Raw genomic sequence first — 27,711 nt, 5'->3', positions numbered from 1 at the left:
TTTCATTTTCTAATCCAAATAATACTGTTGTGTCAGAAAGTGGAGACAGTATGATGTTCTTTAAGCTGGACCAGCTTTGGAGATCTGTCCAGAATTGAAGAATTGGATCACATTAAAAAATACATGTTTGAAACTCTCCACTTTTCTCAGACAAATTACACAATATTTTGTATTTAAACTGAACTTAGATGTCAAAAACTCACTGGTTGGATATATTTATTTTATTATTTTGAATTGCATCTCTTTAGCTATTGGAGGGAGTGGATTGGTAATGAAACTTGCTATTATTTTAATAATCTGATCTGTTGTAAAGTCTTTTAAAATATAGTGTCTTCTAATTGAGTTCGGGAAGCATTCTTTTAAGAGGAAAATCCTCAACATTTTGTTGTTACATTTATCATCATGGAGCCAAATTCCTTTACTCTGCAATGACCCCAGTACTGGGGTTGTGTCTGAGTACAATAAATATTCTTTTACAAGATACTGAAACAAACTAGGAACAGATTTCAACAGTTTATTTGTTTTTAGGGGCAATTTAATTTGCACTGGGCACAAAAACGCCCATAATCTTAAAAGTACTCTTCCGAATCCATTAAATGATTAACTGACCAGATGCCTTTGACATACCACTCCCTTTCAAACACTGACTTCCTGCTGACCAATACATATCTGTTGTTCTAAATGGTAATTCAATTCAATTCAGTTTATTTATATAGTGCCAATTCACAACACATGTTTTCTCAAGGCACTTCACAACAGTCAGGTACATACATTCCAATTAATCCTAATCATTGAACAGTGCAGTCAGATTCAGTAATGTTGTGTGAAGTTATGTTTATAAATTAATTTCCAATATAATAATACTTGCTGATGAAACGCAAAAAGTTTGCTTTGCAAAGAATTACCACTGAAGTCACAAAATAAAAGAAAATCCATTCCACCCATTTTTGTGAAAATAAAATAGGTGATTATACAGGTCCTTCTCAAAAAATTAGCATATTGTGATAAAGTTCATTATTTTCCATAATGTAATGATGAAAATTTAACATTCATATATTTTAGATTAATTGCACACTAACTGAAATATTTCAGGTCTTTCATTGTCTTAATATGGATGATTGTGGCATATAGCTCATGAAAACCCAAAATTCCTATCTCACAAAATTAGCATATTTCATCCGACCAATATAAGAAAAGTGTTTTTAATACAAAAAACATCAACCTTCAAATAATCATGTACAGTTATGCACTCAATACTTGGTCGGGAATCCTTTGGCAGAAATGACTGCTTCAATGCGGCGTGGCATGGAGGCAATCAGCCTGTGGCACTGCTGAGGTCTTATGGAGGCCCAGGATGCTTCGATAGCGGCCTTTAGCTCATCCAGAGTGTTGGGTCTTGAGTCTCTCAACGTTCTCTTCACAATATCCCACAGATTTTCTATGGGGTTCAGGTCAGGAGAGTTGGCAGGCCAATTGAGCACAGTTATACCATGGTCAGTAAACCATTTACCAGTGATTTTGGCACTGTGAGCAGGTGCCCGGTCGTGCTGAAAAATGAAATCTTCATCTCCATAAAGCTTTTCAGCAGATGGAAGCATGAAGTGCTCCAAAATCTCCCGATAGCTAGCTGCATTGACCCTGCCCTTGATAAAACACAGTGGACCAACACCAGCAGCTGACACGGCACCCCAGACCATCACTGACTGTGGGTACTTGACACTGGACTTCTGGCATTTTGGCATTTCCTTCTCCCCAGTCTTCCTCCAGACTCTGGCACCTTGATTTCCGAATGACATGCAGAATTTGCTTTCATCCGAAAAAAGTACTTTGGACCACTGAGCAACAGTCCAGTGCTGCTTCTCTGTAGCCCAGGTCTGGGGAATGCGGCACCTGTAGCCCATTGCCTGCACACGCCTGTGCACGGTGGCTCTGGATGTTTCTACTCCAGACTCAGTCCACTGCTTCCGCAGGTCCCCCAAGGTCTGGAATCGGCCCTTCTCCACAATCTTCCTCAGGGTCCGGTCACCTCTTCTCGTTGTGCAGCGTTTTCTGCCACACTTTTTCCTTCCCACAGACTTCCCACTGAGGTGCCTTGATACAGCACTCTGGGAACAGCCTATTCGTTCAGAAATTTCTTTCTGTGTCTTACCCTCTTGCTTGAGGGTGTCAATAGTGGCCTTCTGGACAGCAGTCAGGTCGGCAGTCTTACCCATGATTGGGTTTTTGAGTGATGAACCAGGCTGGGAGTTTTAAAGGCCTCAGGAATCTTTTGCAGATGTTTAGAGTTAACTCGTTGATTCAGATGATTAGGTTCATAGCTCGTTTAGAGACCCTTTTAATGATATGCTAATTTTGTGAGATAGGAATTTTGGGTTTTCATGAGCTGTATGCCAAAATCATCCGTATTAAGACAATAAAAGACCTGAAATATTTCAGTTAGTGTGCAATGAATCTAAAATATATGAATGTTAAATTTTCATCATGACATTATGGAAAATAATTAACTTTATCACAATATGCTAATTTTTTGAGAAGGACCTGTACAACAACACGCATCAACATCAAATCTGAGTGGGCGGAGGTAGGCTTGGGGTCTTTTCACACCCCCGTTCACTGTTTGCCGTCTGGGGTCGGAGGCCGGGAGAGGGAGCGGGCCTTCTCGTCGGGATCTGGGCTGTGGTTTGGGTTTGGGTCTTGGGGGTTGTCTGGTGCTGGCGTTTCGGCTCTCTTGGGATCGCTTGGATTTCCTTGGATCTTGGTCCCTGGCTTCGGTGCCTGGTCCGTCGGATGGGGGTGCACAGGGCTCCGGCAAGGGGTTCTTGACTGGGCAGTGTGCGGTGTTGATTGGGATGTGGCTTCGCTTTGGTGGAGGGGCATTTGGGTGGCCCGTATGCTGGGGCACCTCCAGGGTTTGGGTGTGGGGTTGGCGGGGTGACCGGTCCTTGGTGTGCTGTAATGGCCTTTCTCCAATACTTCATTCTGCGGCCGGGCGTCAGGCGGCTTGGCGGTGTGCTGCTCTGCAGGCTGTCGTACCTGGGGGAGGATTGGGTGCTTTGAGCAGAGCTGTGTGTGGAGCTTGCGCTGTGTGGCTGTGGCTTCATCAGCTTTTTGGGGATGGAGCTCACCTGTGGGGTGTGCCCCTGTGCTCTGGGGAGGGTATTCATGGCGTTTTAGTTTGGGGGCATGTGTTCGATATCTGTGTCCTGGTTGGGGCTGGCCCTGTGGGAAAATTCATGCTGGCGTTCATTGTGGGTGGGGGTCTCAAGGGGTTAGGATCGGAATTCATTGGGGGTTTGGGACTGTTTCATCCTGTGGCGGCTTGTGTCTATGGCTTGGATCTCCTCCGTATCTGTCCCAGGTCCAGAGGGGCAGGTCTGTGGCTCCTCACACTAAATATTGCATATTTCTATGGAGAAACCTTGCATACACAAGCACACTCCCACTCCCACAGGTGTTTAGATTCAGGTGTTAACAGATACACAGATGTTCTATATTGAGCCGCATTTACCACTAAACACATCTTGCATTCATAAGTACTGTGCACTTTTTGGTAAAAAAGCTGTTAACATGAATGTTTCTGCAGGTGTAGAAGCAAGCAGGGTGTTATCTTGTATTCTCTTCATCCTTCTTTCTTTCCTCCATTCTTTTCTCCTTCTCTCCCCTTTCCCTTTTTTGCCCATCCTTTCTCTCTTCCGTGCTTATTTTTGCAATTGAAACAATCCCAAAACAGTTTCTGATAAAGTTTCTTTTATAAATATCAAGCAGAGCTTGAAAGCATTAGATGTAATGCTGTAATATTCTCCTAAGATCCCGTTTTGAAACCCAGAAATCTTTTTGCTCCTCTCACAGTAATTTTAACTTTCTCTGTTTTATGTGTGACCTGTTTAGTGCAGTTAATGACATATGCAATGAATAATATTAGTTTTTCAACTGGCATTGTGAAGAATCAGACAAATGAGTGTTGCAATACATTTACTCTTAGCATTAATAATACCATGAACAAGTTTCTCAAAAAACAAAATAAGAGGCAGAAAAAAACACATCTGCCTTGGTTATCGGATAATATTTGGTTGTTAATGAAAAAACGGATTATGCCCTAAAATCTTTTCTTAAGAACAAAAAAATTACAGATTGGCTAATCTTTAGAAGCTTGAGAAATAGAGTATTGAAAGAAATGTATAAATCAAAAGCTAATTATTATATATTTTATCAGAAGCTAGAGGAAAATGTAAAATTATCTGGAAACAATTAAATAACCTACTAAACCCCTGTGCATGTAGTAATTACAAATATGAACTTCTAATATCTGGAACAATTATAACTGATCATGCTAAGCAGTTTTCAATGACTTCTTCTTTCATTGGTTAAAGACTTAGCATTACAGTTTTTATCAATTCAAACAGATTTGCATTATAGAAAACGAACTAAAAATAGTTCAGATTTTTTTTAGATTAGGGAAGTTGAATTTTTCAGTGTTTAAAAAAGCTGAACAATTCCTTTGCAAATAACGTACAATTTAGATGCTACGTTTCTCAAAAAAAAAAACAATACAGTAATATTTTAATAGTCCTCCAGTGGGCCCACCACCTGCAGGGGGAACCGTGAGGGACCGATGCAAAGAGGATTGGGTGGCGGACGAAGGTGGAGACCTCAGCGGCCCAATCCCCGGATGCTTAGGCTGGCTCTAGGGACGTGGAATGTCACCTCGCTGGGGGGGAAGGAGCCTGAGCTTGTGCGGGAGGTCGAGAGATATCGACTAGAAATAGTCGGGCTCGCCTCCACGCACAGCGTGGGCTCTGGAACCCATCTCCTTGAGAGGGGTTGGACCCTCTTCTACTCTGGAGTGGCCCACGGGGAGAGGCGGCGGGATGGTGTGGGTTTTCTTGTTGCCCCCCAGCTCCACCGTCTTGTGTTGGGGTTTACCCCAGTGGATGAGAGGGTCGTATCCCTGCGCCTTCGGGTTGGGGAGAGGTCTCTGACTATCATTTCAGCCTACGGGCCGAGTGGTAGTGCAGAGTACCCTGCCTTCTTGGCGTCCCTGTCGGGGGTGCTGGATAGTGCCCCTCCCGGGGACTCCATTATTCTGCTGGGGGACTTCAACGCCCACGTGGGAAACAACAGTGACACCTGGAGAGGCGTGATCGGGAGGAATGGCCTCCCCGATCTGAATCCGAGTGGTGTTTTGTTATTGGACTTCTGTGCTAGTCACAGATTGTCCATAACGAACACCATGTTCAAACATAAGGGTGTCCATCAGTGCACTTGGCACCAGGACACCCTAGGCAGGAGGTCGATGATCGACTTTGTTGTTGTATCATCAGACCTTCGGTCGCATGTTTTGGACACTAGGGTGAAGAGAGGGGCTGAGCTGTCCACTGATCACCACCTGGTGGTGAGTTGGATCCGCTGGAGGAGGAGAAAGCCGGGCAGACTTGGCAGGCCCAAGCGCTTAGTGAGGGTCTGCTGGGAACGCCTGGCGGAGCCCTCGGCCAGGGATGTATTCAACTCCCACCTCCGGGAGAGCTTCGACCAGATCCCGGGGGATGTTGGAGGCATAGAGTCCGAGTGGACCATGTTCTCCGCATCTATTGTCGATGCTGCTGCCCATAGCTGCGGCCGTAAGGTCTGCGGAGCCTGTCGCAGCGGCAATCCCAGAACCCGGTGGTGGACACCGGCAGTAAGGGATGCTGTCAAGCTGAAGAAGGAGTCCTATCGGCTGTGGTTGGCTTGTGGGACTCCTGAGGCGGCTGACGGGTACCATGAGGCCAAGCGTGCTGCGGCCCGGGCTGTGGCAGAGGCAAAAACTCGGGCCTGGGAGGAGTTCGTTGAAGCCATGGAGAAGGACTACCGGTTGGCCTCGAAGCGATTCTGGCAAACCGTCCGGCGCCTCAGGAGGGGGAAGCAGTGCTTCGCCAACACTGTTTATAGTGGGGGTGGGAGACTGCTGACCTCGACTGAAGACGTCATTGGGCGGTGGAAGGAGTACTTTGAGGACCTTCTCAATCTTGCCATCACGCATTCCGTGGTGGAAACAGAGGCCGGGGACTCGGGGTTGGACTCTTTCATCACCCAGGCTGAAGTCACCGAGGTGGTTAAAAAGCTCCTTGGTGGCAAGGCTTCAGGGGTGGATGAGATCCGCCCTGAGTTCCTCAAGGCTCTGGATGTTGTGGGGCTGTCTTGGCTGACACGCCTTTTCAACATTGCGTGGACATCGGGGACGGTGCCTCTGGATTGGCAGACTGGGGTGGTGGTCAAAGGGGGACCGGAGGGTGTGTTCCAACTACAGGGGGATCACACTCCTCAGCCTCCCTGGTAAGGCCTACACCAGGGTATTGGAGAGGAGAGTCCGACCGATAGTCGAACCTCGGCTTCAGGAGGAGAATTGTGGTTTTTGTCCCGGCCGTGGAACACTGGACCAGCTCTATACCCTCTACAGGGTGCTCGAGGGTTCAAGGGAGTTTGCCCAACCGGTTCACATGTGTTTTGTGGACCTGGAGAAGGCATTCGACTGTGTCCCTCGTGATGCCCTGTGGGGGGTGCTCCAGGAGTATGGAATCAGGGGCCCTTTATTAGGGGCCATCCGGTCCCTGTATGAGCGGAGCAGGAGTTTGGTCCGCATTGCCGGCACTAAGTCGGACCTGTTCCCGGTGCATGTTGGACTCCGGCAGGGCTGCTCTTTGTCACCGGTCCTGTTCATGACTTTTATGGACAGGATTTCTAGGCGCAGCCAAGGGCCAGAGGGGGTCTGGTTTGGGGACCAGAGGATTTTGTCTCTTCTTTTTGCAGATGACGTGGTCCTGCTGGCCCCCTCTAGCCAAGACCTACAGCATGCGCTGTGGCGGTGCGCAGCCGAGTGTGAAGCGGCTGGGATGAGGATCAGCTCCTCCAAGTCCGAGGCCATGGTACTCGACCGGAAAAGGGTGGCTTCTCCTCTTCAAGTTGGAGGGGAGTTCCTGCCTCAAGTGGAGGAGTTTAAGTTTCTCGGGGTCTTGTTCACGAGTGAGGGAAGAATGGAGAGGGAGATCGACAGACGGATCGGTGCGGCTGCCACAGTAATGGGGGCACTGTGCCGGTCCGTTGTGGTGAAGAGAGAGCTGAGCTGAAAAGCAAAGCTCTCAATTTACCGGTCGGTCTACGTTCCTACCCTCACCTATGGCCATGAACTTTGGGTCATGACCGAAAGAACAAGATCCTGGATACAAGCGGCTGAAATGAGCTTCCTCCGTAGGGTGGCCTGGCACTCCCTTAGAGATAAGGTGAGGAGCTCGGCCATCCGGGAGGGGCTCGGAGTAGAGCCGCTGCTCCTCCCAATCGAGAGGAGCCAGTTGAGGTGGCTCGGGCATCTATACCGGATGCCTCCTGGACGCCTTCCTCGGGAAGTGTTCTAGGCACGTCCCACCGGGAGGAGGCCCAGGGGACGGCCCAGGACACACTGGAGGGACTATGTCTCTCGGCTGGCCTGGGAACGCCTTGGGCTCCCCCTGCAGGAGCTGGAGGAGGTGTCTGGAGAGAGGGACGTCTGGGCGTCTCTGCTGAGTCTGCTGCCCCCGTGACCCGGTCCCGGATAAGCGGAAGACGACGAGACGAGAATATTTTAATAGAACCTTTAACTTGTATAATTAATACTTCCATTAGAACAGGACAATTTCTGGATGCGTGGAAAAGAGCTGTGGTGAAACCAATTTTGAAATCAGAAAGCCCGCATGATATTAGCAACTATAGGCCAATGAGCCTCCTCCTGGTCATGTCAAAGGTGTTGAGGAAGATTTTCTCAGAACAATTACTATCATATTTGAAAAATAAAAATCTTCTGCATCCTCTCCAATTTGGATTTAGACACAATCATTCGACAGAGACTGCCATATGTTTGTTGCTTAAATGGGTTAAACAATCACTTGGCAGGAAACAAACTGTTGGCGCAGTCTTCCTTGATCTTAAATAGGCCTTTGACACCATGAACCATAATTTACTAATCTCAAAGCTTTCATTATTTTATTTTTCAGAAAGATCACTGTCTTGGATTCAGTCATACTTAAAAGATTGTGAACAATGTGCCGTCATCAATAACAGTAAATCTTCCTATTACAAAATTGCAATGGGAATTCCTCAAGGAACTATCTGAGGTCCCATCCTTGTCAGCCTATATGTTAATAGTTTGCCGGAAGTTTGTCCTGAAGTTAACCTGCGAATGTACTCTGATGACACTATCATCTACGCGTCGGATAAAAACAGTACTTTAGTTAGCAAAAAATTTAAAAACAGCTTACAGAGAATATCATCATGGTTAAATGACTCCTGTTTAACTCTTAATACAAAGAAAATGAAGTGTATTTGCTTTTCAAAAAAACAGAAACTCCATCACAGTCCTTTGGAACAAAGGGGATCCAATTGAACAAGTATAACAGGAAAAATACTTAGGAATGATTTTGAATGCTTTAAATTTTAAAAGCTATGTTGATAAAATCTCCAAAACTGTTAGATCAAACATAAATTGCTTTAAAATTATTAAAAAAAATGTTTAACACTTCCCTTTACGGAGATGTTCTTCAACTCAATGATTCTTTCACATCTGTCCTATGGAGTTACTGTCTGGTCACAGACTAACCAAACTATATTGTCATGTTTTTAATTTATCTCTTAATTGATATATATATGATTTTGCATAAGTTGTCAATACCATGTTTTATTTTACAATATTATTACTATTTCACTTTCTAATGGCTTTAAATATACTGTCTATCAAACCCCATCTAGGGACAAGTGGTGCAAATTAGCTTACGCTATAAGCACCATGATACAGACATGGGACTGCTGTTTTATTCGGTTTGTCTATGTCATTGTGTGTCTGTCCCTATCAAATAAACCTAATAAAATAAAATACAAAGTCCTCAAGGACCTCAAAGTGCTTTACACTACAATCAGTCATTCACCCATTCATACACACATTCACACACTGACTGAAGTGAGCTACAATGTAGCCACAGCTGCCCTGGGACAGACTGACAGAAGTGAGGATGCCATACAATCTCCGCCACCGGGCCATCTGACCACCATCAGCAGGCAAGGCAGGTGAATTGTCTTGCCCAAGGACACAATGACTGAAGGGGACAGAGCGAGGGTTCAACCAGCAACCCACCAGTTACAGGACAAACCCTTACCACTGTTGCCACTGTCGCCTTATTCTTACACATTCCAATTTAGGGTCCCTGGGGCCAGGAGTCTGTCGAAGCTGTCAGCCCTGCACAGGTCACCAGTCCAGCTGTGATTAAAATTTGCATGCAAATATAATAATGCCTAAATGTTTTATCTTGTTCAGGCTAGATGCCGCTGCAATACTACAGACTCTTGGTGGACGAAGGGACAGCTCCCCGGTCCAACTATGTCAACTTGATGACAACAAATTTTCTCTTCTGGCGTTTATACTACAGCATAGCAAGTCTTCCCACTCCTCTCGTCACTCTTGAGGAGGTGGATGACAGGAACTTCGGAAGCGACTACGAAAGGTAAGTAATACTGTAATCTCTTAGTTTTGGGTGAATTAGGTGAAATCAGGAGGGTACTAAAGTTTTTATAAGCTGCGGAGTCAGAGATTGGAACTGAAATTGTTCACAAATGGCACATTTTATCATCTGTCCTGCCAAGCAAGTCATTATTAAGGCCTTCATGAATTACTCTGATTAAGTGTCCATTATGTCTCTTTTGTTGTTACAGTTAATAGCTGCAGAAACTCTGGAAGAAGCTCAGAACACCATAATGGAGGCTTCAGGTTCTCTATGTCTTGTGGGCAGTCCCTCGGGTCTCTGAAGAGTGGATGTCAAGGAATCATTTACGCAACAAGCTCTTACATCATATGTCAAAGGAAGGACGCAGAAAGCTTTGTAGCAGTAAACAAATAATTTTTAGGCTTTAAGTTGAATATTTGTTTCATGGACAAAGTGGGAAAACTGGATGTGACCCTTTCTTGCGCTGGTCTTATATGTCCTGCTTTCACCAGGAATGTTGTAATGTAAATGTTTTGTGTGCATTTCCTAATGTATTACAGGGTGTAATACATTAGGAAACCCTATAAACATAAATAACAATGTAATCTCAAACATGACATTTTGACCTAATGTAGTAGATATATTAACTCCTTAAGACCAAATGCCCTTGTTCAAATGTTTTATTGCTTATGCAACATACATTTATTCCTTTGCTGAGATGGTATTTCAAGACTAAGTGAATTAAAAGATCAATAATTAACTTGTTGCAGTTGCCATCCTGGTTTTATTGTCCTGTCCTTCTGATGTATGTAACTATTGTAACAAGACCATTTTAAGAATAGGATTAAGGATACCCAGAAGCCACGGTACAGTTATAATATAAATTTTTTTTTTCTACTTTCTGTTTTTTAGAGGGAATGTAACCAGTGACACAAATCTTAGTGTTCGTTTCAGGACTGGACTCAATCCCTCCACTTGGGTTTCCCTAACAGGGAAACCCAAATTACATGTTTTAGTGAATAAAACCTGTAATGACTTGCTCTCCCTTTGTTTTTATTTTATCAAGAACTGAACTGAGTAGTTTTTAACCACACAAAAATACAAAATGTTTCCAGTTGTATAGAGAAGAGGGGATTCACTTGAACTTCGCCTTAAGTCTTCACACAGACTTAAAAGTGTACAGCATGGGTCCTTATTTACAATTGCTATAGGTCAGCATAACACATTAAGTGTGACACTACATAGACACCTTTTACCTTATACAGACACACTACATATACACTTTACATAGACACGTAAACATATTTCTGGCGCTAATGGAACCCCATACTTACCAACCTGATTGTCAGTCAGTCAGTCATTTTCGATACCGTTTCTTCTATAGTGGGTCACGGGGAAGCTGGTGGTGCCTATCTGCAGCAGTCTATGGGCGGGAGGCGGAATATACCCCGGACAGGTCGCCAGTCCATCGCATGGCAACACACAAACAACCATGCACACACTCATTCACACACCTAAGGGCAATTTAGAGAGACCAATTAACCTAACAGCCATGCTTCTGGGAGGAAGCCGGAGTACCCGGAGAGGACCCACGCATGCACGGGGAAAACATGCAGAAGGACCTTCTTGCTCCAAGGCAACAGTGCTAACAACTGCGCCACCCTAACCCTATACCAACATTATTGTGTTTCTTGCAAAGTTTCATATTCTTTAGAGCAAATGAATGAAGAGGAAACAGCATTTTAAACTATTTGGAAAAGATATAAAATTGTATCTAGGTGCAATTTCGGACTCTAATAAAAAAACTATAAAAACTTTAAACACGGTTAATGCATACAATCCATCTCCGTAACTCGCATTTATGTAACTTTTACTTTTTTATTCCTTTTTTTTTTTTTGCTCTGTTACTCTCTTCGTCCTGTTTTTAAAGGAGTGATTTATTTGTGTGTGCAATGTTAGCATTATAAATCTTTGTACATGTCTGTAACAAAACAGACTGAGATAAAGTTCCATTAAAAAAAAATAAAATCTTGAAAAGACTTCCTGCTATACGCATTTACGCGATGACGTAGGCGCGTGGAGGCTCAGCCGCATTGTTGTGGGGGAAGAGAAGCCCAGGCTGCCGCTGAGCTGTGCAACTTCCAACGGATATTTCGTTGTCCAGACCGTCGGTAATTATCCCCGTATATACATAGAACCAAAGAAACAGTCTCCGTCGCCCTGGATACCAGTCGGTCACTTCCTCTCGGTTCAACAAGAGCCGTGGCCACCGTTGGATGGAACGGCCTGACTGTGGATTTAACTGCTGCTGTGCTCCGCAGGCCGCGTCGCCATTACTACCGTTTCTATAAACTGAATTCGTGAAAACACAGAGGTAAGTTTTCCTTCATTTCCTCATCACATCCTTATACGTATCTGTTATATTCCAGGGAAACTGAAAAAAACAAAGCAGATCCATTCTACTGTGAAGAAAACAAACTACTTCAGTTGAGTCAGACTCTTGTTGTGTGTTAGTCGCCATATTTCTTCTCCTTGCTGCTAGCATGGTACGGTTAGCCCGATTTATGGACGGAGTGTCCTAATGTTTGCAGGTAGCGTGCAGAGACGCCACTGACTGTTTGGAGGGCAATATCGAGGCGTCCTGACTTCTAACTCTGAGCTTTGTTTGTCCTTTCACAGAGATTACATGTTCTAGATGCTGTATTCAGAGGTTTATTTATTCGTGGTTAACTGACTGAGAAGAATTGGGAGGTGAAGCAGACATTGCTGTTAGCTTACGTTATTCCGCAACAGTCAGCTCGTAGCAGCTTTGGTTAGGGTAGCCGCAGCCTGCCGGAGGGTCACTTTAAGCGGATTTGGAGGCTGGCTGCTCTTGGTTCCATGGCTTTCATTCATCCAGTGAACGTTTGGTTTCCGCCCACTGTACTCTGCGGCAGTCAACTGAAAGCTTGTTTATTCCTTAAGTTAAAGGTATACGAGCACACATGGGAGCGGTACTTTTAAAGCGGAACTTCCATCTCGAAGTGATGTGAGGGTTTTTAGAAGGCTTACTGTGTTTTAGGCAGTTGTTATGAATGTAATTACCAAACTTTGTTATTGAAAGCGCTCACCTGTTTACTTTCACTGTAATATTTAACTTCACTATTAAATGTGTACATTGCCTATTTAAAATGAAACATCTAACTGGAAATCCTAGAAATCGCGCCAGGATTTCATTGAACAACTCAAACCAAAGTATTATCTTGCTTAAAACTTTGCAGCGTTTGTTTATAATTTGCAGCTACTGTTGATGGTTTGGATCCTGACAGGAGAATTACAAGAATAAACTAGTTTGGATTCTCCTCATAAAACAGTTTTTATGAATCAGATTTTTGAAAGACAGTATAGAGGAGTTTTAGACAACATTTATGACATCAGAACTTGTGATCTCTCTTGTCAAACAGATTGTGTCAAAAACAGCCTCCTAGAGAATAGGTCATAGCCGCAGATAGGAACTTAAAGGGTCATGTTTGCAGCAGCCTGCTCTGTGCTTTGGTTATTCTTGTCATGGATTGTTGCAAGGCTAACTACTTAATGTATCTAGTACATTTGTTGTTTCAAATAGGAGAAGCATCAGGGAAGCATGTTTTATTTGTCAGGATGTAGCAACCTGCCCTGACTCTGAAGCTGAGCAACCTCTAACTAATATATCTAGTGAATCGATGAGCAAAGACTGATATGCAGACATACCTGAGCTGAGTCTTTACCTGATCAACTTGATGATGTATTCATGTATGTTTTTATGTGTGTTCATTTCAACTAATTAGTTTGAATTCTGCTTAACTAGATCCAGGACAATCCTGGAAGAAAACCATTTAGAAGCTGCATTAGACTTGAGACTGGGTCAAATGTTCCCCTGCTGCAGGACATCAACCCTAAACGTGCGACCAGTGGAATGTTTAGATCAAAGCACATTATTTTGTTAGAATGGCCTAACCAAAGTCCAGACCTAAATCCTGTTGAGTTTCTGGTAGGGTTGCACAAGACATTGTAATGAACTGCTTAGACTGCAATAAGTATTCGCTAATTAAATGAGTACCATGCATTCAGACTCCTAAAGCCAGCAATATGTTTGTTAATTTTTGTTTATTAATACAACAAAAAACATTTGAGGGCGTTGAGATGTTCTGCTGAAGTCATTAAGAAAGTATAACTAAAATTGCCAAAACAGCAGATGTAGTCAGATGCTGCTTTTGCAGTGAAATAATATTGTTCAAATGGATTTAATGAACTTCATTATTTTCCAATAATTTGATAGTCAATATCTGTGGTCTGTGTTTGCAATAAACCCAAAGTGAAAAAGACCATCACTGTTTAGTTAAATGAAAGTCATATTGCCATAGCATCATTCACCAACATTGTTGCATGTTTTCCTAATATCGTGCAGCACTAGTCTGTGTACGATCTGAAAGTTGTTGTTCTAATGGATGTTAATTTGCAGAGCACGAAGCTGGTAAACACATACCCCTAAAAGCTTGAAGCTGTAACCGTAGTTGTATGTCTATAAATGAAGCCCATCCAAATCTCCAGCCTGTCTTTATTAAACACATTCTCACGTCGATTTTATTCTTTGAAGGTTGCATCAAGGATGAATTCTATTCGAGGTTTTAGGCAATTAACCATTGCTTCTTATTCAGTTCAGTCATCCCATATTTTCATACTTTGGCTCTTTGCCTGAGTTATTGCTTGACAAGGCTGGTTAACGGCCACAGTTGTTATTCAGCTTTTCCTGCCACACCAATTGATCAATGAGTCGTTGACATAGATATTTCTACTGATCTCTTCTGTTTTCAGAATTCTACCAACTTCACTATGAAGAAAAAATGCAAAAATCGCCGCCCCACTACACTAAAGAGGGAGTCTTCTCCAATCAAGCCCTCCCCCAACAGGGAGACTCTCACCTATGCACAAGCCCAGCGGATGGTGGAGCTGGAGGTGGATGGCCGAGTGCACCGGCTTAGCATCTATGACAAGCTCGACGTCATCACAGACGACGACCCCACTGCTCAGGAGATCCTGGAGTGCAATAGCAACAAGGAAAACAACGAGAAGCCCCAGCAGGTTCTGGTTCGGTCTGTGCGCCTCAAAATTAACCAGCAGAAGAAGAGTGCTGCACTTACCGCTTCACATGGCAGCAGCACGGGCAGCCTCCTGGAGCCAAAAGTTCGAATGGTTGAGTACAATCTGCCAGTGGTGCCGAAGAGGCCGGCTGTGTATTACAAATACTCTGAGAGGACGGCAGAGGAGCTGGATGAGGAGGTGGAGTACGACATGGACGAGGAGGACTACGCCTGGCTCGAGCTTCTTAACGAAAAGAGAAAGAGCGAGGGGATCGGCCAGGTGTCACACAATTTGTTTGAGTTCCTCATGGACCGCTTTGAGAAGGAGTCGTTTTTCTCTACGCAGGGCCAAAGTGACCTCCAGACGCTGGTGGATGAGGACGCTGTTTGCTGCATCTGCATGGACGGAGATGGAGCCGATAGCAACGTCATCCTCTTCTGCGACTCGTGTAACATCGCCGTGCACCAAGAGTGTTACGGCGTGCCGTACATCCCAGAGGGTCAGTGGCTGTGCCGCCACTGCCTCCAGCGTCCGTCACGGCCAGCCGAGTGCCTATTCTGCCCGAACCGTGGAGGAGCTCTGAAAAAGACAGAAGATGACCGCTGGGGCCACGTGGTATGCGCCATGTGGGTCCCGGAAGTCGGCTTCTCTGACACAGTTTTCATCGAGCCCATTGATGGTGTCTGCAATATTCCACCTGCCCGCTGGAAGCTCACCTGTTACCTGTGCAAGGCCAAGGGTGCTGGGGCTTGCATCCAGTGTGACAAGATCAACTGTTACGCTGCCTTTCACGTCAGCTGCGCCCAGAAGGCAGGCCTCTATATGAAGATGGAGCCTGTCAAAGAGCTGACCGAGTCTGGCGCCACCACCTTCTCTGTGAAAAAGACGGCCTACTGCTGCAGCCACACGCCAGAAGGCTGCGACCGGCGGCCTCTCAATGTTTATGACGAGCTTCATCCCAAGAATGGAGGCTGTCACAAGAGGGCAGAGAAGAGGGCAAAGCCTCGGTCCAAAGGTTGGCAGAGGAAAAAGATTAAAAAAGCAGAATCAGAGCCTGAACTTGAACCTGAAACACAAGCTAACCCTGGGCCGAGCATTACTGCATCAAGGTAATTGACACATCGCCTCTGGTTTCTTTTATAGAAACTTTTCAAAGCAAAGAGCCCAAAGATTGAGTGAAAATTTGACAAATATAATCTGGGGAAGTAGAAGTTTATAATCTGTTTTATCCACAGTACAAAGTATTATATTGGTAAATATCTCTTCCTTTGTGGTCCAGTTTTGACACCATCCTGAACCAGGTAGCAGTTCAGAGGAAGCGCCTGTTTGTTGAGCGGGTGCTGAGCTACTGGGTTCTCAAGAGGCAGTCGAGAAACAATGTGCCCCTGATCCGCCGACTGCAGGCCAACCCTCAGCCCTCAAAAGCACAGCAGCAGAAGGTCAGGGATGGCCAGAACACTGAGACCGCTCACGTTCGCAAGTCCACTTGATACTGATTAGAACCCTTGTGTGATTCCTTCAGGAGCGTATGGAGGCGAACCAGGCGCTAAAGGAGCAGCTGAAAGTTTGGCACCGTCTGCGCCATGACCTGGAGCGAGCTCGGTTGCTGCTGGAGCTCATCAGGAAGAGGGAGAAGCTGAAGAGGGAGGAGGTAGAGTCTTCAGCTTTCTCCGTCTTTTTTGCAGCAGGAATGCATGAATGTTGCTATGTTGCCTTTCTGCTCACTAAGTTCCACGTTTCTGATTAAATATCTGCAGAAGTACTCTAAGCCCTTTTTCTACATTTTCTCTTACATTTTAATTTGTCTTAATTCAGTTCAGTTTATTTATATAGAACCAATTGACAACACACCGTTTCAGGGAACCTTACATATATAACCAGTTGCAGAAAAAGTGTAGAGGCTGCTTTTCTGAGGGTCTTTTAGCAGGAGAACAGTTAGCTGTGCACACCACAAATTTAGCCTTGATGGAATAGCAGAAAGAAGAAAACCCTAAGCAGCCATGTTGGACACAGAAAATATGTGGGAGAAGAAGCTCTAACTAACATTGCCCAGCACCATTAACGCATAATTCCCACTATGAAGCACGGTGGTGACAGCATCATATGAGGATAAGAATGATCTTAAATTTCAGTATTTAGGTAGCTGAAAATAAATGTACAGCAAACATTTCTTAGATTTTATTTGTAAAACGTTTTTCATGTTCTATCCATTTGACAGTTATGCACTACTTTGTGTTGACATGTACCATAAAACCCTATTTAAATACAAAGAGGTTTGTGGTTGTAATGTGGCTAAATGTTCTAAGGATGTAAATACTTTTGTTAGGCCCTGCATTATCTGATTTACTTGTACAAGTAATAGATAGCTGCAGTCGGACAGCAGAGTGACTTTCTTTCATCCCCTTTCAGATGAAGCTGCAGCAGTCAGTGCTGGAGATGCAGCTGACTCCTTTCAACATCCTGCTGAGGGCTGTGCTCAATCAGCTGCAGGAGAAGGACCAGTACAGTATCTTTGCACAGCCAGTCAGCATCAAGGAGGTTTGTAACAGTTGCTCATTCTTTATTATCAAATGTAATGCTTTCTTTGTCTGAAGGTTTCATTTATAGTCTTTAGTTTAAATAAGTCAGTTCTGAACACCTGAGCTAGCCAGTGGCTTTTGTGGGCATCTCGCTGTAAACCACGGACACATGTTTCCGTCTGCTGCGTGTTTGGCAAAATAACAGTTTATTTTAGCTGTTTATTTTAAAACAGTTTTCTAATCAAACTGAGTTTTTTTGTAATCAAGCCTTATTGTGTCTCCTTTGCCCCTCGCAGGTCCCAGACTACCTGGACCACATCAAAAATCCCATGGACTTCTCAACTATGAGGAAACAAATTGATTCTCACAGTTACCGGAGTTTGGATGAGTTTGAGGATGATTTTAACCTTATAATAAGTAACTGCATGACGTACAATGCCAAGGAAACGTTTTTCTACAAGGCAGCTCAGAGGATGCTGGACCACGGAGGAGTCATCCTACGGAGAGCTCGCAGAGAGGTGGAAAGGATCGGCTTTGACTTCCCCAGCTGCTTGCAATTACTTGAAGCCCCAAAACTGGAGCCACCACCTCCCTTCTCCTGGGAGGAAGGTGAGGAAATCCATCTAGTTATCACATTAATTTTTTTATTGCTGTGGAAGCAAGTGATGAAGTCACCCAAACAGTGAGAACGCAGTGTTTATCTTTTTTAGGCACTTCATGATTCTGTTACAGTTCAGAAAGATACAATATGATCCCAAGATGTTTAGTGGAAAAAACCAGACAGAAAAATCTAGACAAAGAATATATACCCATTCTGTCCCACCTGTCTTGATAGGACGGTGCTCCTCTGCACATTCTGAACCTTATCCACAGCTATCAGTTTAATGTCTCACTTCTTCTGTAACTAAAACTAAATCCTACCTGCTTTCAGTGATCTCCTGGCTTTGTTTGGGTCTTATTCTAGAGGGTGAAGATCAGGATTTCAGTGAAATATCTTGGGTGGGTTTTATTTCCTAAGAACACTGCATAGAGAAAAAGGCCTGATTCTTGTTTGGCGGTTTACGGTAGCAAGAATGATCGCCTGTTTTCTCTCTCTGTTTTGGGTGGAAGCATGTAGTATGATTCCTATTATGTAATATGATTTACTTTTAGTGTTACTCAGTCTGCATATGGTGTGGTTCTAGTTGAGGTCATGTTCTGTCTACTGCAGAGGAACCTTCCAGGTTTGTCATTTTTATTATTTAGGGTTTTGCCTTTTGAAAATGGTTCATAAATTAACATTTTAATTTGAAAAGTTAACAAATAACAATTAAGTTTTTAAGTTTGTATCATCCATGTCGGCTCAATGATCTATGCTTCTCAAAGCATTGACAAATTGCTATACCCTACTGCAGTAGTGGGCACAGCTAACCAAGAAGTTGAATTCACTAACCCATATTTCACTAGCTAAAATTTTAGCTTTGCTAACGCCAAGCAGATAAAACAAATTAGCAGAAGCGAAGGCTAACCGTTAAGCCGCCTGTCATTCAAAACTGGTTTAGCTAGCTGCTGCTGCGTCGCTCAATGACATCTTGTTCGTGTACACTTAATAAACCTGACAGACTCTTTGAGACATGCCCACAACAAAGAGGAACAATCTTGTGAATTTGAATTAAATTTCAGCGAAACCTAACTTAGCAGAAACTAAATGGTTTCCAAAATTAGCAAAAACGCTAATCTGCTAAACAGAAAATTTGTTCTGCTATTAGCGGAACCATGCCCACCACTGAACCACTGCTAATACGACACCACTGTATAAAGCACTTTAAGCACAGCATCTTGAGGTTTAATATGTTCACAGCTGACTTGATTGTGAACTTTACTCAGCACATCCAAGTTTTTTAGCTAAGTGACCTCAGCTAGCAGTGAGGTGAGGAAGACTTAGTGTTTTATTGTTTGCACAGTTGTCATGAGGAGCTACTGCAGTTTGAATTACTGTTGCTTGGCTAATCCCACACACACACACACATCCGTGTTTTACTATCTTTATGAGGACTTTTCGGTTACTTCCATTGACTTCCATTCATTTTCCTTGATTTTTAGTGCCTAACCCTGACCCAAACACTAACCCTAACCAGTTAATACCTAACCCTAACAATAACTCAATTCATACCCTAGTCCTAAACCTAACCCCTGTCCCAAGAACGGAATTTGAAAAAGTGAGGACCAGGAAAATGTCCTCACTTTGTCAAAATGTCCTCACTTTGCGATAAAAATACGAAAAATGGTTCTCACTCAGCAGCAAGTACAAGGACACACACACACACACACACACACACACACACGCCATCCAGCTTATTGGTAAAAACATGGCAGCTGCTGAAAATCTCACTTAGTTTCTTCTTGTTCAGTCCATATTTTTGTGAGACCAGCAACAACACAGTGATCAACTAGAGAAAACCTGATCTTTAACTTATTTATTGGTTGGCCTTTAGTTTTAGTAGGAATGTTTGGTTATAGTTGACTTTTCTCGTCTTCGTCTTGGTTTTTATAAAATGTAACAAAAATATCTACAAACTGTTGCTTCATATTTTTTCCTAACAATCAGGCAGCAGAAAGAACCCAGGAAGGAGCTGAATTAAAGCTAGCACTAATTGTTGGATTTTTCTGTTTATGGAAGGAGAAACTCTGAATTAAAATGTTATGGCTGTTTGTACAAATAGTATCTAATACAACTCTAGTTCTAAGATGGGTTCTGTGTTTTATAGAATGTGAAGGCATCTTCTCCACTGTTGATTTATGTATTTGTTGTCAGTAGAAAAGCGATTTAAAGAAAATGAATGTTTTATTTATTTCTACACTTTTTTAGGTCACTAGCTTTTTAGACAAAATTACAATTTGGGTTTTAAACAGTCAGATATGGGTCTTATGTTAAAGTTCACAGAGATGGAATGAGTAACAAGTTCAGATTGTGAGAAATGGTCTCCTCAGTGACATCAGGGAATAGGGATCTGTGTAATACTTGCTCCAACCTAACTGTCTGTCTTCTAGAGAACACTGCTGTTCAATGAGAAGCAGGACCTACTTACAAGACACAGTGACAAGAACTTTTTTAGGAGTTACTTTTTTTTCCCAATCAGCACTACACTCCTTGTTTTAGTCTACAGAATTTAGCACAAGCTTGTTATAAGTCACATTTGTGTTCAGGTTAAACTGTGGAAGTTTCTTTTTTAACCAACGCTGTGATCAGGTTGTGGCTAGTTAGCGTTGCGTGTGGCTTGTTGAATTAGCTGACAATCAGCCCATGTGGCTAATCATTTTTGCACCTCCTGCTTGAAGCGTCAGAATGTAAGTCATAAATGGACCAATTTAGATTTTTCTGATCTCTCTTCAGACTTTATTTTAATCTTTCATAGAACCTCAGACCATACTGTTGGGTCATAACGGGTCAAAGTGTTATGGCTGGCATTAGCTTATGTGTTTGTTTTGTTGTTCTTTCTCAGTGGATCGACTCCTGACCCCATCCTACCGTCAGCAGACACCACTGGAGGATCAGCTGAAAGAGCTTCTGGAAAAGCTGGACCTGAGCACTGCCATGAAGCACAGCCCGTCCCGCACCAAGAGGCTCAAGCTACTGAAGAAGACCATCATGGAGGTCCGCAGTGAGATAAGCTTAAAGAAGTCCCTTCCACATCCACCTCCCTCTGTCCCAGATCTCCCACCGTCCCCCAGCCAGTCTGAAGAGAAGCCATCTCCAGAAGGCCCAGCAGACTCCTTACCTCCACCAACGTTAGAGTGCTTAACCACATCATCTCAGCATGAGATCTCACCAAACAGCTCAGTGCCCCCCTCTCCGAAGCCTGTCACCCCCGTTTCAGAACTGACTCCCATGCAACTTGATGACAACACCAGCTCATCTACCTCAAAACCTCCATATACCCCCAACGAGCACCTTCCAAATCAGCTGCTTCCTAACAGTGACTTTCACACAGAGTTAACTGGAAACTGCAACCAACAGACCAACACCCTCTTCCGGAAGTCCAAGAGTGCCAGCCCTCAGAAAGCACCAATGACCCAGGAGCCTGCTGTGTCACCACCCCCCCTGGGCGCAAAAACCTTCCTGTCAGTGGTGATCCCCCGACTGGAGACCCTGCTTCTCCCGAAGAAAAGGACGCGCAGCAGCAGCGCTGAGGATGAGGAAGAAGAGGGGACGCCAATCAAACGTCTTGGCACAGGTTCAGATTCAAAGCAGCACAATCATGCTGTTGGAAAAAAGATGACATTCATTCCAAACAAACTTAGCTTCAGTTTCACAATGTTTACACTGAGTAACAGGTGTTCTGTGTGTGTTTTTTCTAAATCTGTTACTGCTTTAGGATTAACAAATGGTTTTGTGGTGGAGGAGAAGGTGGATTCTCTGTCACCTCGCATATTGGAGCCACGACGCCGATGTGCCTCAGAGTCCAGCATATCCTCCAGCAACAGCATTATATGTGGCTCCAGGTGGCTTTATGTTCCAGTTTAATTCCTAGGCCCTTTCTGCAACCTGCAGTTTAATGGAGAACTGATCAGGGACCATTGGAAACTCATCATATCATCCCGTCTGTTTTCATAAACGCTGCCCTCATCCAGGTCCAATCTGATCTCTTTCAGTACGCTCATGGTGTCTAAAAGTGTTAAGGGGCGACCTGCGGCGGCCCGGCGAAGCACTGTGGATGACAGGAGCACTCTGATGACCTGCGTTGAAAACGGAGAGTTTACCAAAACTGCTCCGATTTCCTCAGGTGAGAAAACTACCAGCAGCATCCCTGAGATAAGCCTCCTAAGTGTGTGTTGAACAGCACTGCATGCTTGGATCTGTTTATTCCTACCTTCTGTAACGTTGCTAGGAAACCTGTATAGTTTATTTTAATTTCTTCTGCTCACAGATACATCTCCTTTATTCCATGGTTTCTCCTGTGTGAGACGTTGAGCGGTGTGGTTGATGATGATACATAAAATAAGGACAGGTGAAATGGCTGAAGACAGAGAGACAGCTGAGGCTGAGATGGGTTCAAGAGGAGCAGAGGAGGGATAAGGACATATTAGGCTCGGACCGGTCCGAGATTCCCATGGTCTGATAACCAGGAGGGAAAATATCAAGCTGAAAATACAGCATGATTTCACCTGTTTACTTCAAGACAATGCCCAAAAAAAATCCTTCAGCATAGTTCTATTACAGATGTAGTAACATTATTATTACAGGTTACATGGCTACTAAAATTCTATGTATCAGAAATCTTACTAGTCTTATAACTTAAATTCAGTCTGTAATTGGTCAAAAATCTTATCTGAATGAATAAATTCTCCCTCACAGGGATCTGTCATGGTAGGAGGGAAAGAGAAATAAACAGTTGTTCTGATAATAAAAATCAGTTGATAATCAGTTAACACTAAAACTAATGAAATGACTCCTAACTTAGGTCCAGTGTCAGACTATGTGGTTGGAGCTGAATTTGGTGCTCATCTGGTGGAGGTCCCGCTCCCATCTTGTATGCTGCTGATGGGAAGGGGGGTGGGTATGTTGACACAAAGCTGTTGTTGATCCAGGAAGGCCACCCCTTAGACTGGTCAGTCGTATCTCTCCAGGAACCGGCCTCAGATGTCTTGGTGGGTTCCTCTCTTAGATTTTGGAAGGAAATTGTAAATGGTAAGAATAGTAATCTTGCTGGAAAGGTTGGGTTTCACCTCTACCACCAGTGAGTGAAGAGCAAAGCAAAACGCTGCTTACTGGAACTTTAAATGTTAAGACGGTCCGTTAACCAACCGAGTGGTAAATCGAGTTGGTTGTCTTTTGATTCTGATCATACTTCTCCTTGGAGCTGTGGGCTGTCTAGTTTGAGAGTGCCTGGAGTGTTGCTCTTTCTGGTGTAACAGACTAATATTAGCTGTTGAGTTTGTCAGGCTATCTGCTCAGGGATAACCTTTAGATGATTGCCTGTAGCTTAGCAATTGTAATTCTAAAATGGCATTACCTTGACAACAGTGGTGTTCCTTTAGTTTCCACTCCTCAATTATCCCCGTTTTTCATAAGCAGAGATATTTCCAGAGTTAAATTTCTTTTTAATGCACCATGCATAGCAATGTGTGTTTTGAAGTGGTAACTGGATGAAACCATGGAATACTAGTAATAGGTCCACACCTACTGGTTGTACTGGAACAAAGGGAGCAGGAAAACAGCATTGTTCTTTTCTTTTACTTGTCTAGAGTGGTGTTTTTTGTTGCTTTTTCTGAATGTGATTGTGACCCAGGTGAGCACACACTCACATGTTTACAGGACTAAATTAGTGCCACCCAGGCCTTGCAGTGGAGTGCAGTGGTCCTCTTAACACACCACTGTGATCCATTTTACCGCTTGTGTGTTTGGTCTGAGACGTTCTGTGTATGTGTGGCTGTGTCTGCAGACAGCTTGTCCTTTCTGAATCCTTCATAACTTGCTTGTTATTGTTCCTGTAGAAGTGTGGAATCCCACCGCTGCTTCTCCATTTGTTCTGGAGCCTCTTAAGCTAGTTTGGGCTAAATGTAGTGGATATCCCTCCTTTCCCGCCCTGGTGAGTGCGTGTCAGTCCCGTCCGTGTCTCATTTCCCATCTGCCCCTTTGCCATTCTCCATGCTGTAGCTTGTGATGTGTGTTCATGCTGTGGACTGCTGGGTTTGTCTCGTGGCTGTGTGTAGCGGGTCGTTTTGCTCTGAGCGCTTCATGTTCCTCTTGGACTTGCATGCTGTTCTCTGTTCATGGGAAGTTTTCAGTGAAGCAACTTTAGTATGATGTACTTTTTCCCTCTGTAAATGTGCCGACTCATTCACCTCTTTCTGACTGTTCATTGTGGATTTTCACAGATCGTGAATCCCAGAGTTCGGAGGACATCGTTTCGGCACAGGAAGGTGGAGCCTCCCATACCGCCATTGGACGTTCTCAGAGCCGGAGAGCAGATGCAATTCAGGTCCGCAGAGAAACTCTTCCTCGTCCGCTTCTTCGACAGCAAGCGCAGCTGGTGAGGAGCTTACCAGACTTGTTGCTGGTAAAGGTGCTGTCGGGACATAGCTGAATACAAATGCATGCTACACTTTTCCGATTGTTGCTTGGAAAAACTATGTGGGAGATTTCCGTGGGAGAATGATCCACTGTGTTGTTTTTGTCCATCACATAAAATCCCAATAAGATTTGTTTTGATGGTTGTAACTCAACAAAGAGGGACTAGTTCAGGGGGTATGAATACTTTTAAAAGGCACGGTTGGTTGTTTTTGTAACAGTTTGGTATTTTGATTAATTACAGAGGCTGTTCCATGGCAGCATCCTGCAGACAGAAAAACTTAGTGATGTTTGACATGTCAGGGCAAGGAGCTCTTTGATCTGTTTGTCTCAGTTAACTCTTGTAAAATACATTATGATCTTTGATCAAGCCAACAGAACTGTATTTGTAGAAAGGTTCTACAGCTGCTGCACAAAACACTACTCACACAAAGTTGGGGATATTTGGCTTTCAGATGAAATGTCAGGATGAAGCTAAAATGCACTATATAAACTTTACAGGTCAGCTTAATGTGACCTTCTCTAAACGTTTCAGTACTATTTGCACAACTTGCTGTTCTATAACAAGGAGCTTAATGACAAAGTTAACAGGAGATGTTTGATGCATGAATCAACCAATTCATTTCCTGGTTCTATCAGAACCGGGTTTTAAACAGTTCTCCTCATCATCACATTCTGACATCATGAGAACAAGATGACCCATAACAAATGAGCAACAGTACCTCATCATTGCGAGGCTTCAAACAGGATGTTGTCAGACGGAAGAGACCACTGAGCTTAGAGTGTCACTGAGAATCATCAGCAGGTTGCAACAGAGAGTGGAAGAGTCACAGAAAGTCATAGAAGTGGACGTCCTTTGGCTACAACCCACACTGATGACCACTTCATTTTTAACAGAGCCCTGCAGAACCAGATGATGAAGGCCACTGAATTCCAGGCGCATAAGGGGGTGAGAGGCACCCAAGTGTCACCTCAGACCATTAGAAACCATTTACATCAGAGTAGTCTGCATGCTAGATGACCTACAAGGGTACCTGACCACACAACCAGGCACAGACATCATCATCTTGCCTGGACCGTGGAGCATTTATGCTGGATGAGGGACCAGTGGGCCTCAGTGCTGTTCTCTGATGAAAAAGTTTCCCACTGAGCAGAAATGATGGCCGCCAACCATGTTGGAGACGTCAAGGAGATCTCTATGTATCAGCCTCTGTTGTTACCAGAACAGCCATGTTGTGCCATGTGGTGTCACAGTGTGAACAGGTTGTCTAGTCAATACAGAACTGCCCTACACTTGGTGAATGGTACAATGATTAGCCCGTACTACCTGAATAACATCATTAATCCAGTCATAGTGTCCCTGCATGAACAACACGGGCCTAATATCATCTTCATGGACAATACTCCAGCTCATCCAGGTCGCATCATTAGAGAACGACTGCTGGAGACTGGGGTAAATGGAAAGGAATGGCCTGAACGTTCTCCAGACTAGAATCCCATAGAAAACCTCAGCTGAGTCACCATCTAGAGGTCTGTAACTCTGGACCCCAGAACCTCAATGACCTGAGGGCATCAAGAAGAGAAGATGCCCTACCTCAGCAGACAATAAGTCGACTTGTGAACAGCATGAGACGTTGTTGTCGAGCTTTGATGCTCAAGGGCACATGACACTTTATTGAGACATTTTGTTGTGGTATACCAGCCACTGTTGTTGGTTTTTGTTTCAATAATTAGTTTGAAATGAGGAAATTATCATTGCATGCTTCTACTTAAATGCCCTGCTTTCATGATATAATATCGCCGTAGAGTGAACCTTTTATGTTTTCCATAAATTCCACTTGAAAGCCTGCTTTTTGTGTGCAGTGTAGATGGGATTGCTATTGTCATCACACCATCAATGTGTATTACCATAACGAAGGGCTGCTTGACTGAAGCATCCTCCCATCAGTCTGTTTCCTTTCCTTCCTCCCTTAAAACATGACCAATGTAGAATTAGATGCCTTTAAACTTCAACTATAAATATCCCCCTTTTTCTCTTCAGGCAATGGCTTCCTAGATCCAAAATAGCTCCGTTTGGGGTCAACCAGACCCTGGACAGAATAAAGCTAATGGAGGCCCGCACATCTTCAATCAGAAGAACTGTGCGGGTTGCCTTCGATCGAGCCATGAACCAACTGAACGGCGGCGGTGAGGTCCTGGAGCCGGACCGCAGGGGCAGCCTCGCCGCCACATGCTGAACTCTCTGTCCATCCCACCAGCTCAACCCAATGTTCTCCATCAAACATCACCTTCCAACTTCACTGTCCATGCAGAGAGGATGTTCTAAACTCTGCCTCATACGCACAACACACACTCATGTTTTATACATCCTCTAAACTGGAGTCCCACAGCTCCTCACCATGTGTCTGATTTACTGTAGTTAGTCAAAGAGCTATGCAATGGAACAACTCAGTTAGCAGCTGCACCAGGAGGCCACCTTCAGCTGGAAGGACTGAACACTGTCAGCTGGGAACCTGTTGAATGTGTCACAGCCTGACTTCTGACCACTTTAAATGTGCTACATGCTGCTTCAATGACATCACTGCCATGAAGTCCTCCACCTGTCAGTGTGTGTGAGTGTGACAGCAGCAGCTCATGTAAATATTTCCCTCTAACACACGGCCTGACACTAATTTATTCACTCCTCAGTTTGATTTGGTACACAGTTTGATATTTCTACCTTCAGAGGTGGTTCCTGATGAGTTCCTACTACCACCAATGGTGTTGGTGTTCCTGCTGGTGCTATCTCCACAGAGAGAAGAAACAAACATACATACTGTATTTGTTTTTTGTTTTTTAAGTTATTGAGCTGTTCTGCATCAACTTATTGTTTATGGCATTATTTCAGTGTGCATCTTTTTTTTTTTTTATCTAAATGTTTTTACTGGACTACTTATTTTGTTTGTTTGTAGATATTTATATAAAAATCTATATCAAAGCTCCTAAAGTTTTAAAGGTCTAAAGTGCATCATTCACACCGAAACCAAAAGGAAAAAAAAAAAAAAAAAAACAATTGCTGCCCACGTTTCCCTCTGAAGTCGTGTTTCAGGTTTCTGGCCTTTGTTGGTTTGCTGTGTTGGATTCAAGCTATCTCTGAAACGTCACATCAGCGTCTTCTCCAGGGGAGCTGAAGCTCAGCAGTGAAGGAGAGGAGAGAATGTGCCTGTACTAATTTATTGTAAAGCAGAAAATGTTTATGCATCACTTTATATAGAAGGTGTGGTGAGAAAATACTGCGGCTGCTCGGAGCCCTCCTTGTTTGTTTTTAGTGTTTGGACTGATGGCATTAAATGTAAGAGGTGTGCTAGATCTCCATGGCAGGGTCGCAGTGTGTAGACTACCTGTTTATTGTCCAGCCCTTCTGGATGTTTGCTGTAAATAGATTTGGTACTTTAGCCGATTCTCTGGGAAGAAAAAAAACCCACCCAGTTCTAGCAAATGGGAGCAGAGCCCAGCCCAAAGCTGGCTGCTGGGATTTTTATACTAAAACACTGAAAAATAAAATATATTGAAATACTGA

General features: G+C 43.9%; 2 protein-coding genes across 3 annotated transcripts in view; one reads left to right on the top strand and one right to left on the bottom strand.

Annotated features, from left to right (window-relative positions):
• Positions 1-12,278, bottom strand: part of ftsj1 (FtsJ RNA 2'-O-methyltransferase 1) — a 20,265-nt gene extending 7,987 nt beyond the window's left edge. The window contains exon 1 of the mRNA XM_047383761.1: positions 12,261-12,278. The gene's annotated coding sequence lies outside the window, so the exon portion shown is untranslated. The remainder of the gene's footprint in view (positions 1-12,260) is intronic.
• On the top strand, positions 11,551-27,711 carry LOC124879275 (bromodomain-containing protein 1-like). Of its 2 annotated transcripts, XM_047383741.1 has the most exons (12): positions 11,551-11,856; positions 14,316-15,691; positions 15,862-16,021; positions 16,105-16,233; positions 16,992-17,120; positions 17,398-17,710; positions 20,584-21,315; positions 21,457-21,583; positions 21,734-21,864; positions 23,576-23,670; positions 23,960-24,114; positions 26,194-27,711. In XM_047383741.1, exons 2-12 carry the CDS (start codon positions 14,334-14,336, stop codon positions 26,387-26,389), a joined length of 3,525 nt encoding a protein of 1,174 aa, XP_047239697.1. In that variant the 5' UTR covers positions 11,551-11,856; positions 14,316-14,333; the 3' UTR covers positions 26,390-27,711. The 2 variants fall into 2 exon arrangements, with proteins under 2 accessions (XP_047239697.1, XP_047239704.1); XM_047383748.1 differs by lacking the exon at positions 23,576-23,670 and having other exon boundaries at positions 26,194-26,360.

Source organism: Girardinichthys multiradiatus, chromosome 2 (genome assembly GCF_021462225.1).
Source record: "Girardinichthys multiradiatus isolate DD_20200921_A chromosome 2, DD_fGirMul_XY1, whole genome shotgun sequence".
Classification (NCBI taxonomy): domain Eukaryota; kingdom Metazoa; phylum Chordata; class Actinopteri; order Cyprinodontiformes; family Goodeidae; genus Girardinichthys; species Girardinichthys multiradiatus.
This window is presented reverse-complemented; position numbering and strand designations above follow the sequence as displayed.

Excerpts from the sequence above, each read along its gene's own strand:
- LOC124879275 (XM_047383741.1), top strand. The coding sequence starts at position 14,334 with ATGAAGAAAAAATGCAAAAATCGCCGCCCCACTACACTAAAGAGGGAG. Across the intron at positions 15,692-15,861 it reads CCGAGCATTACTGCATCAAG|TTTTGACACCATCCTGAACC; the intron begins GTAATTGACACA and ends TTTGTGGTCCAG. Across the intron at positions 16,234-16,991 it reads AGAAGCTGAAGAGGGAGGAG|ATGAAGCTGCAGCAGTCAGT; the intron begins GTAGAGTCTTCA and ends ATCCCCTTTCAG.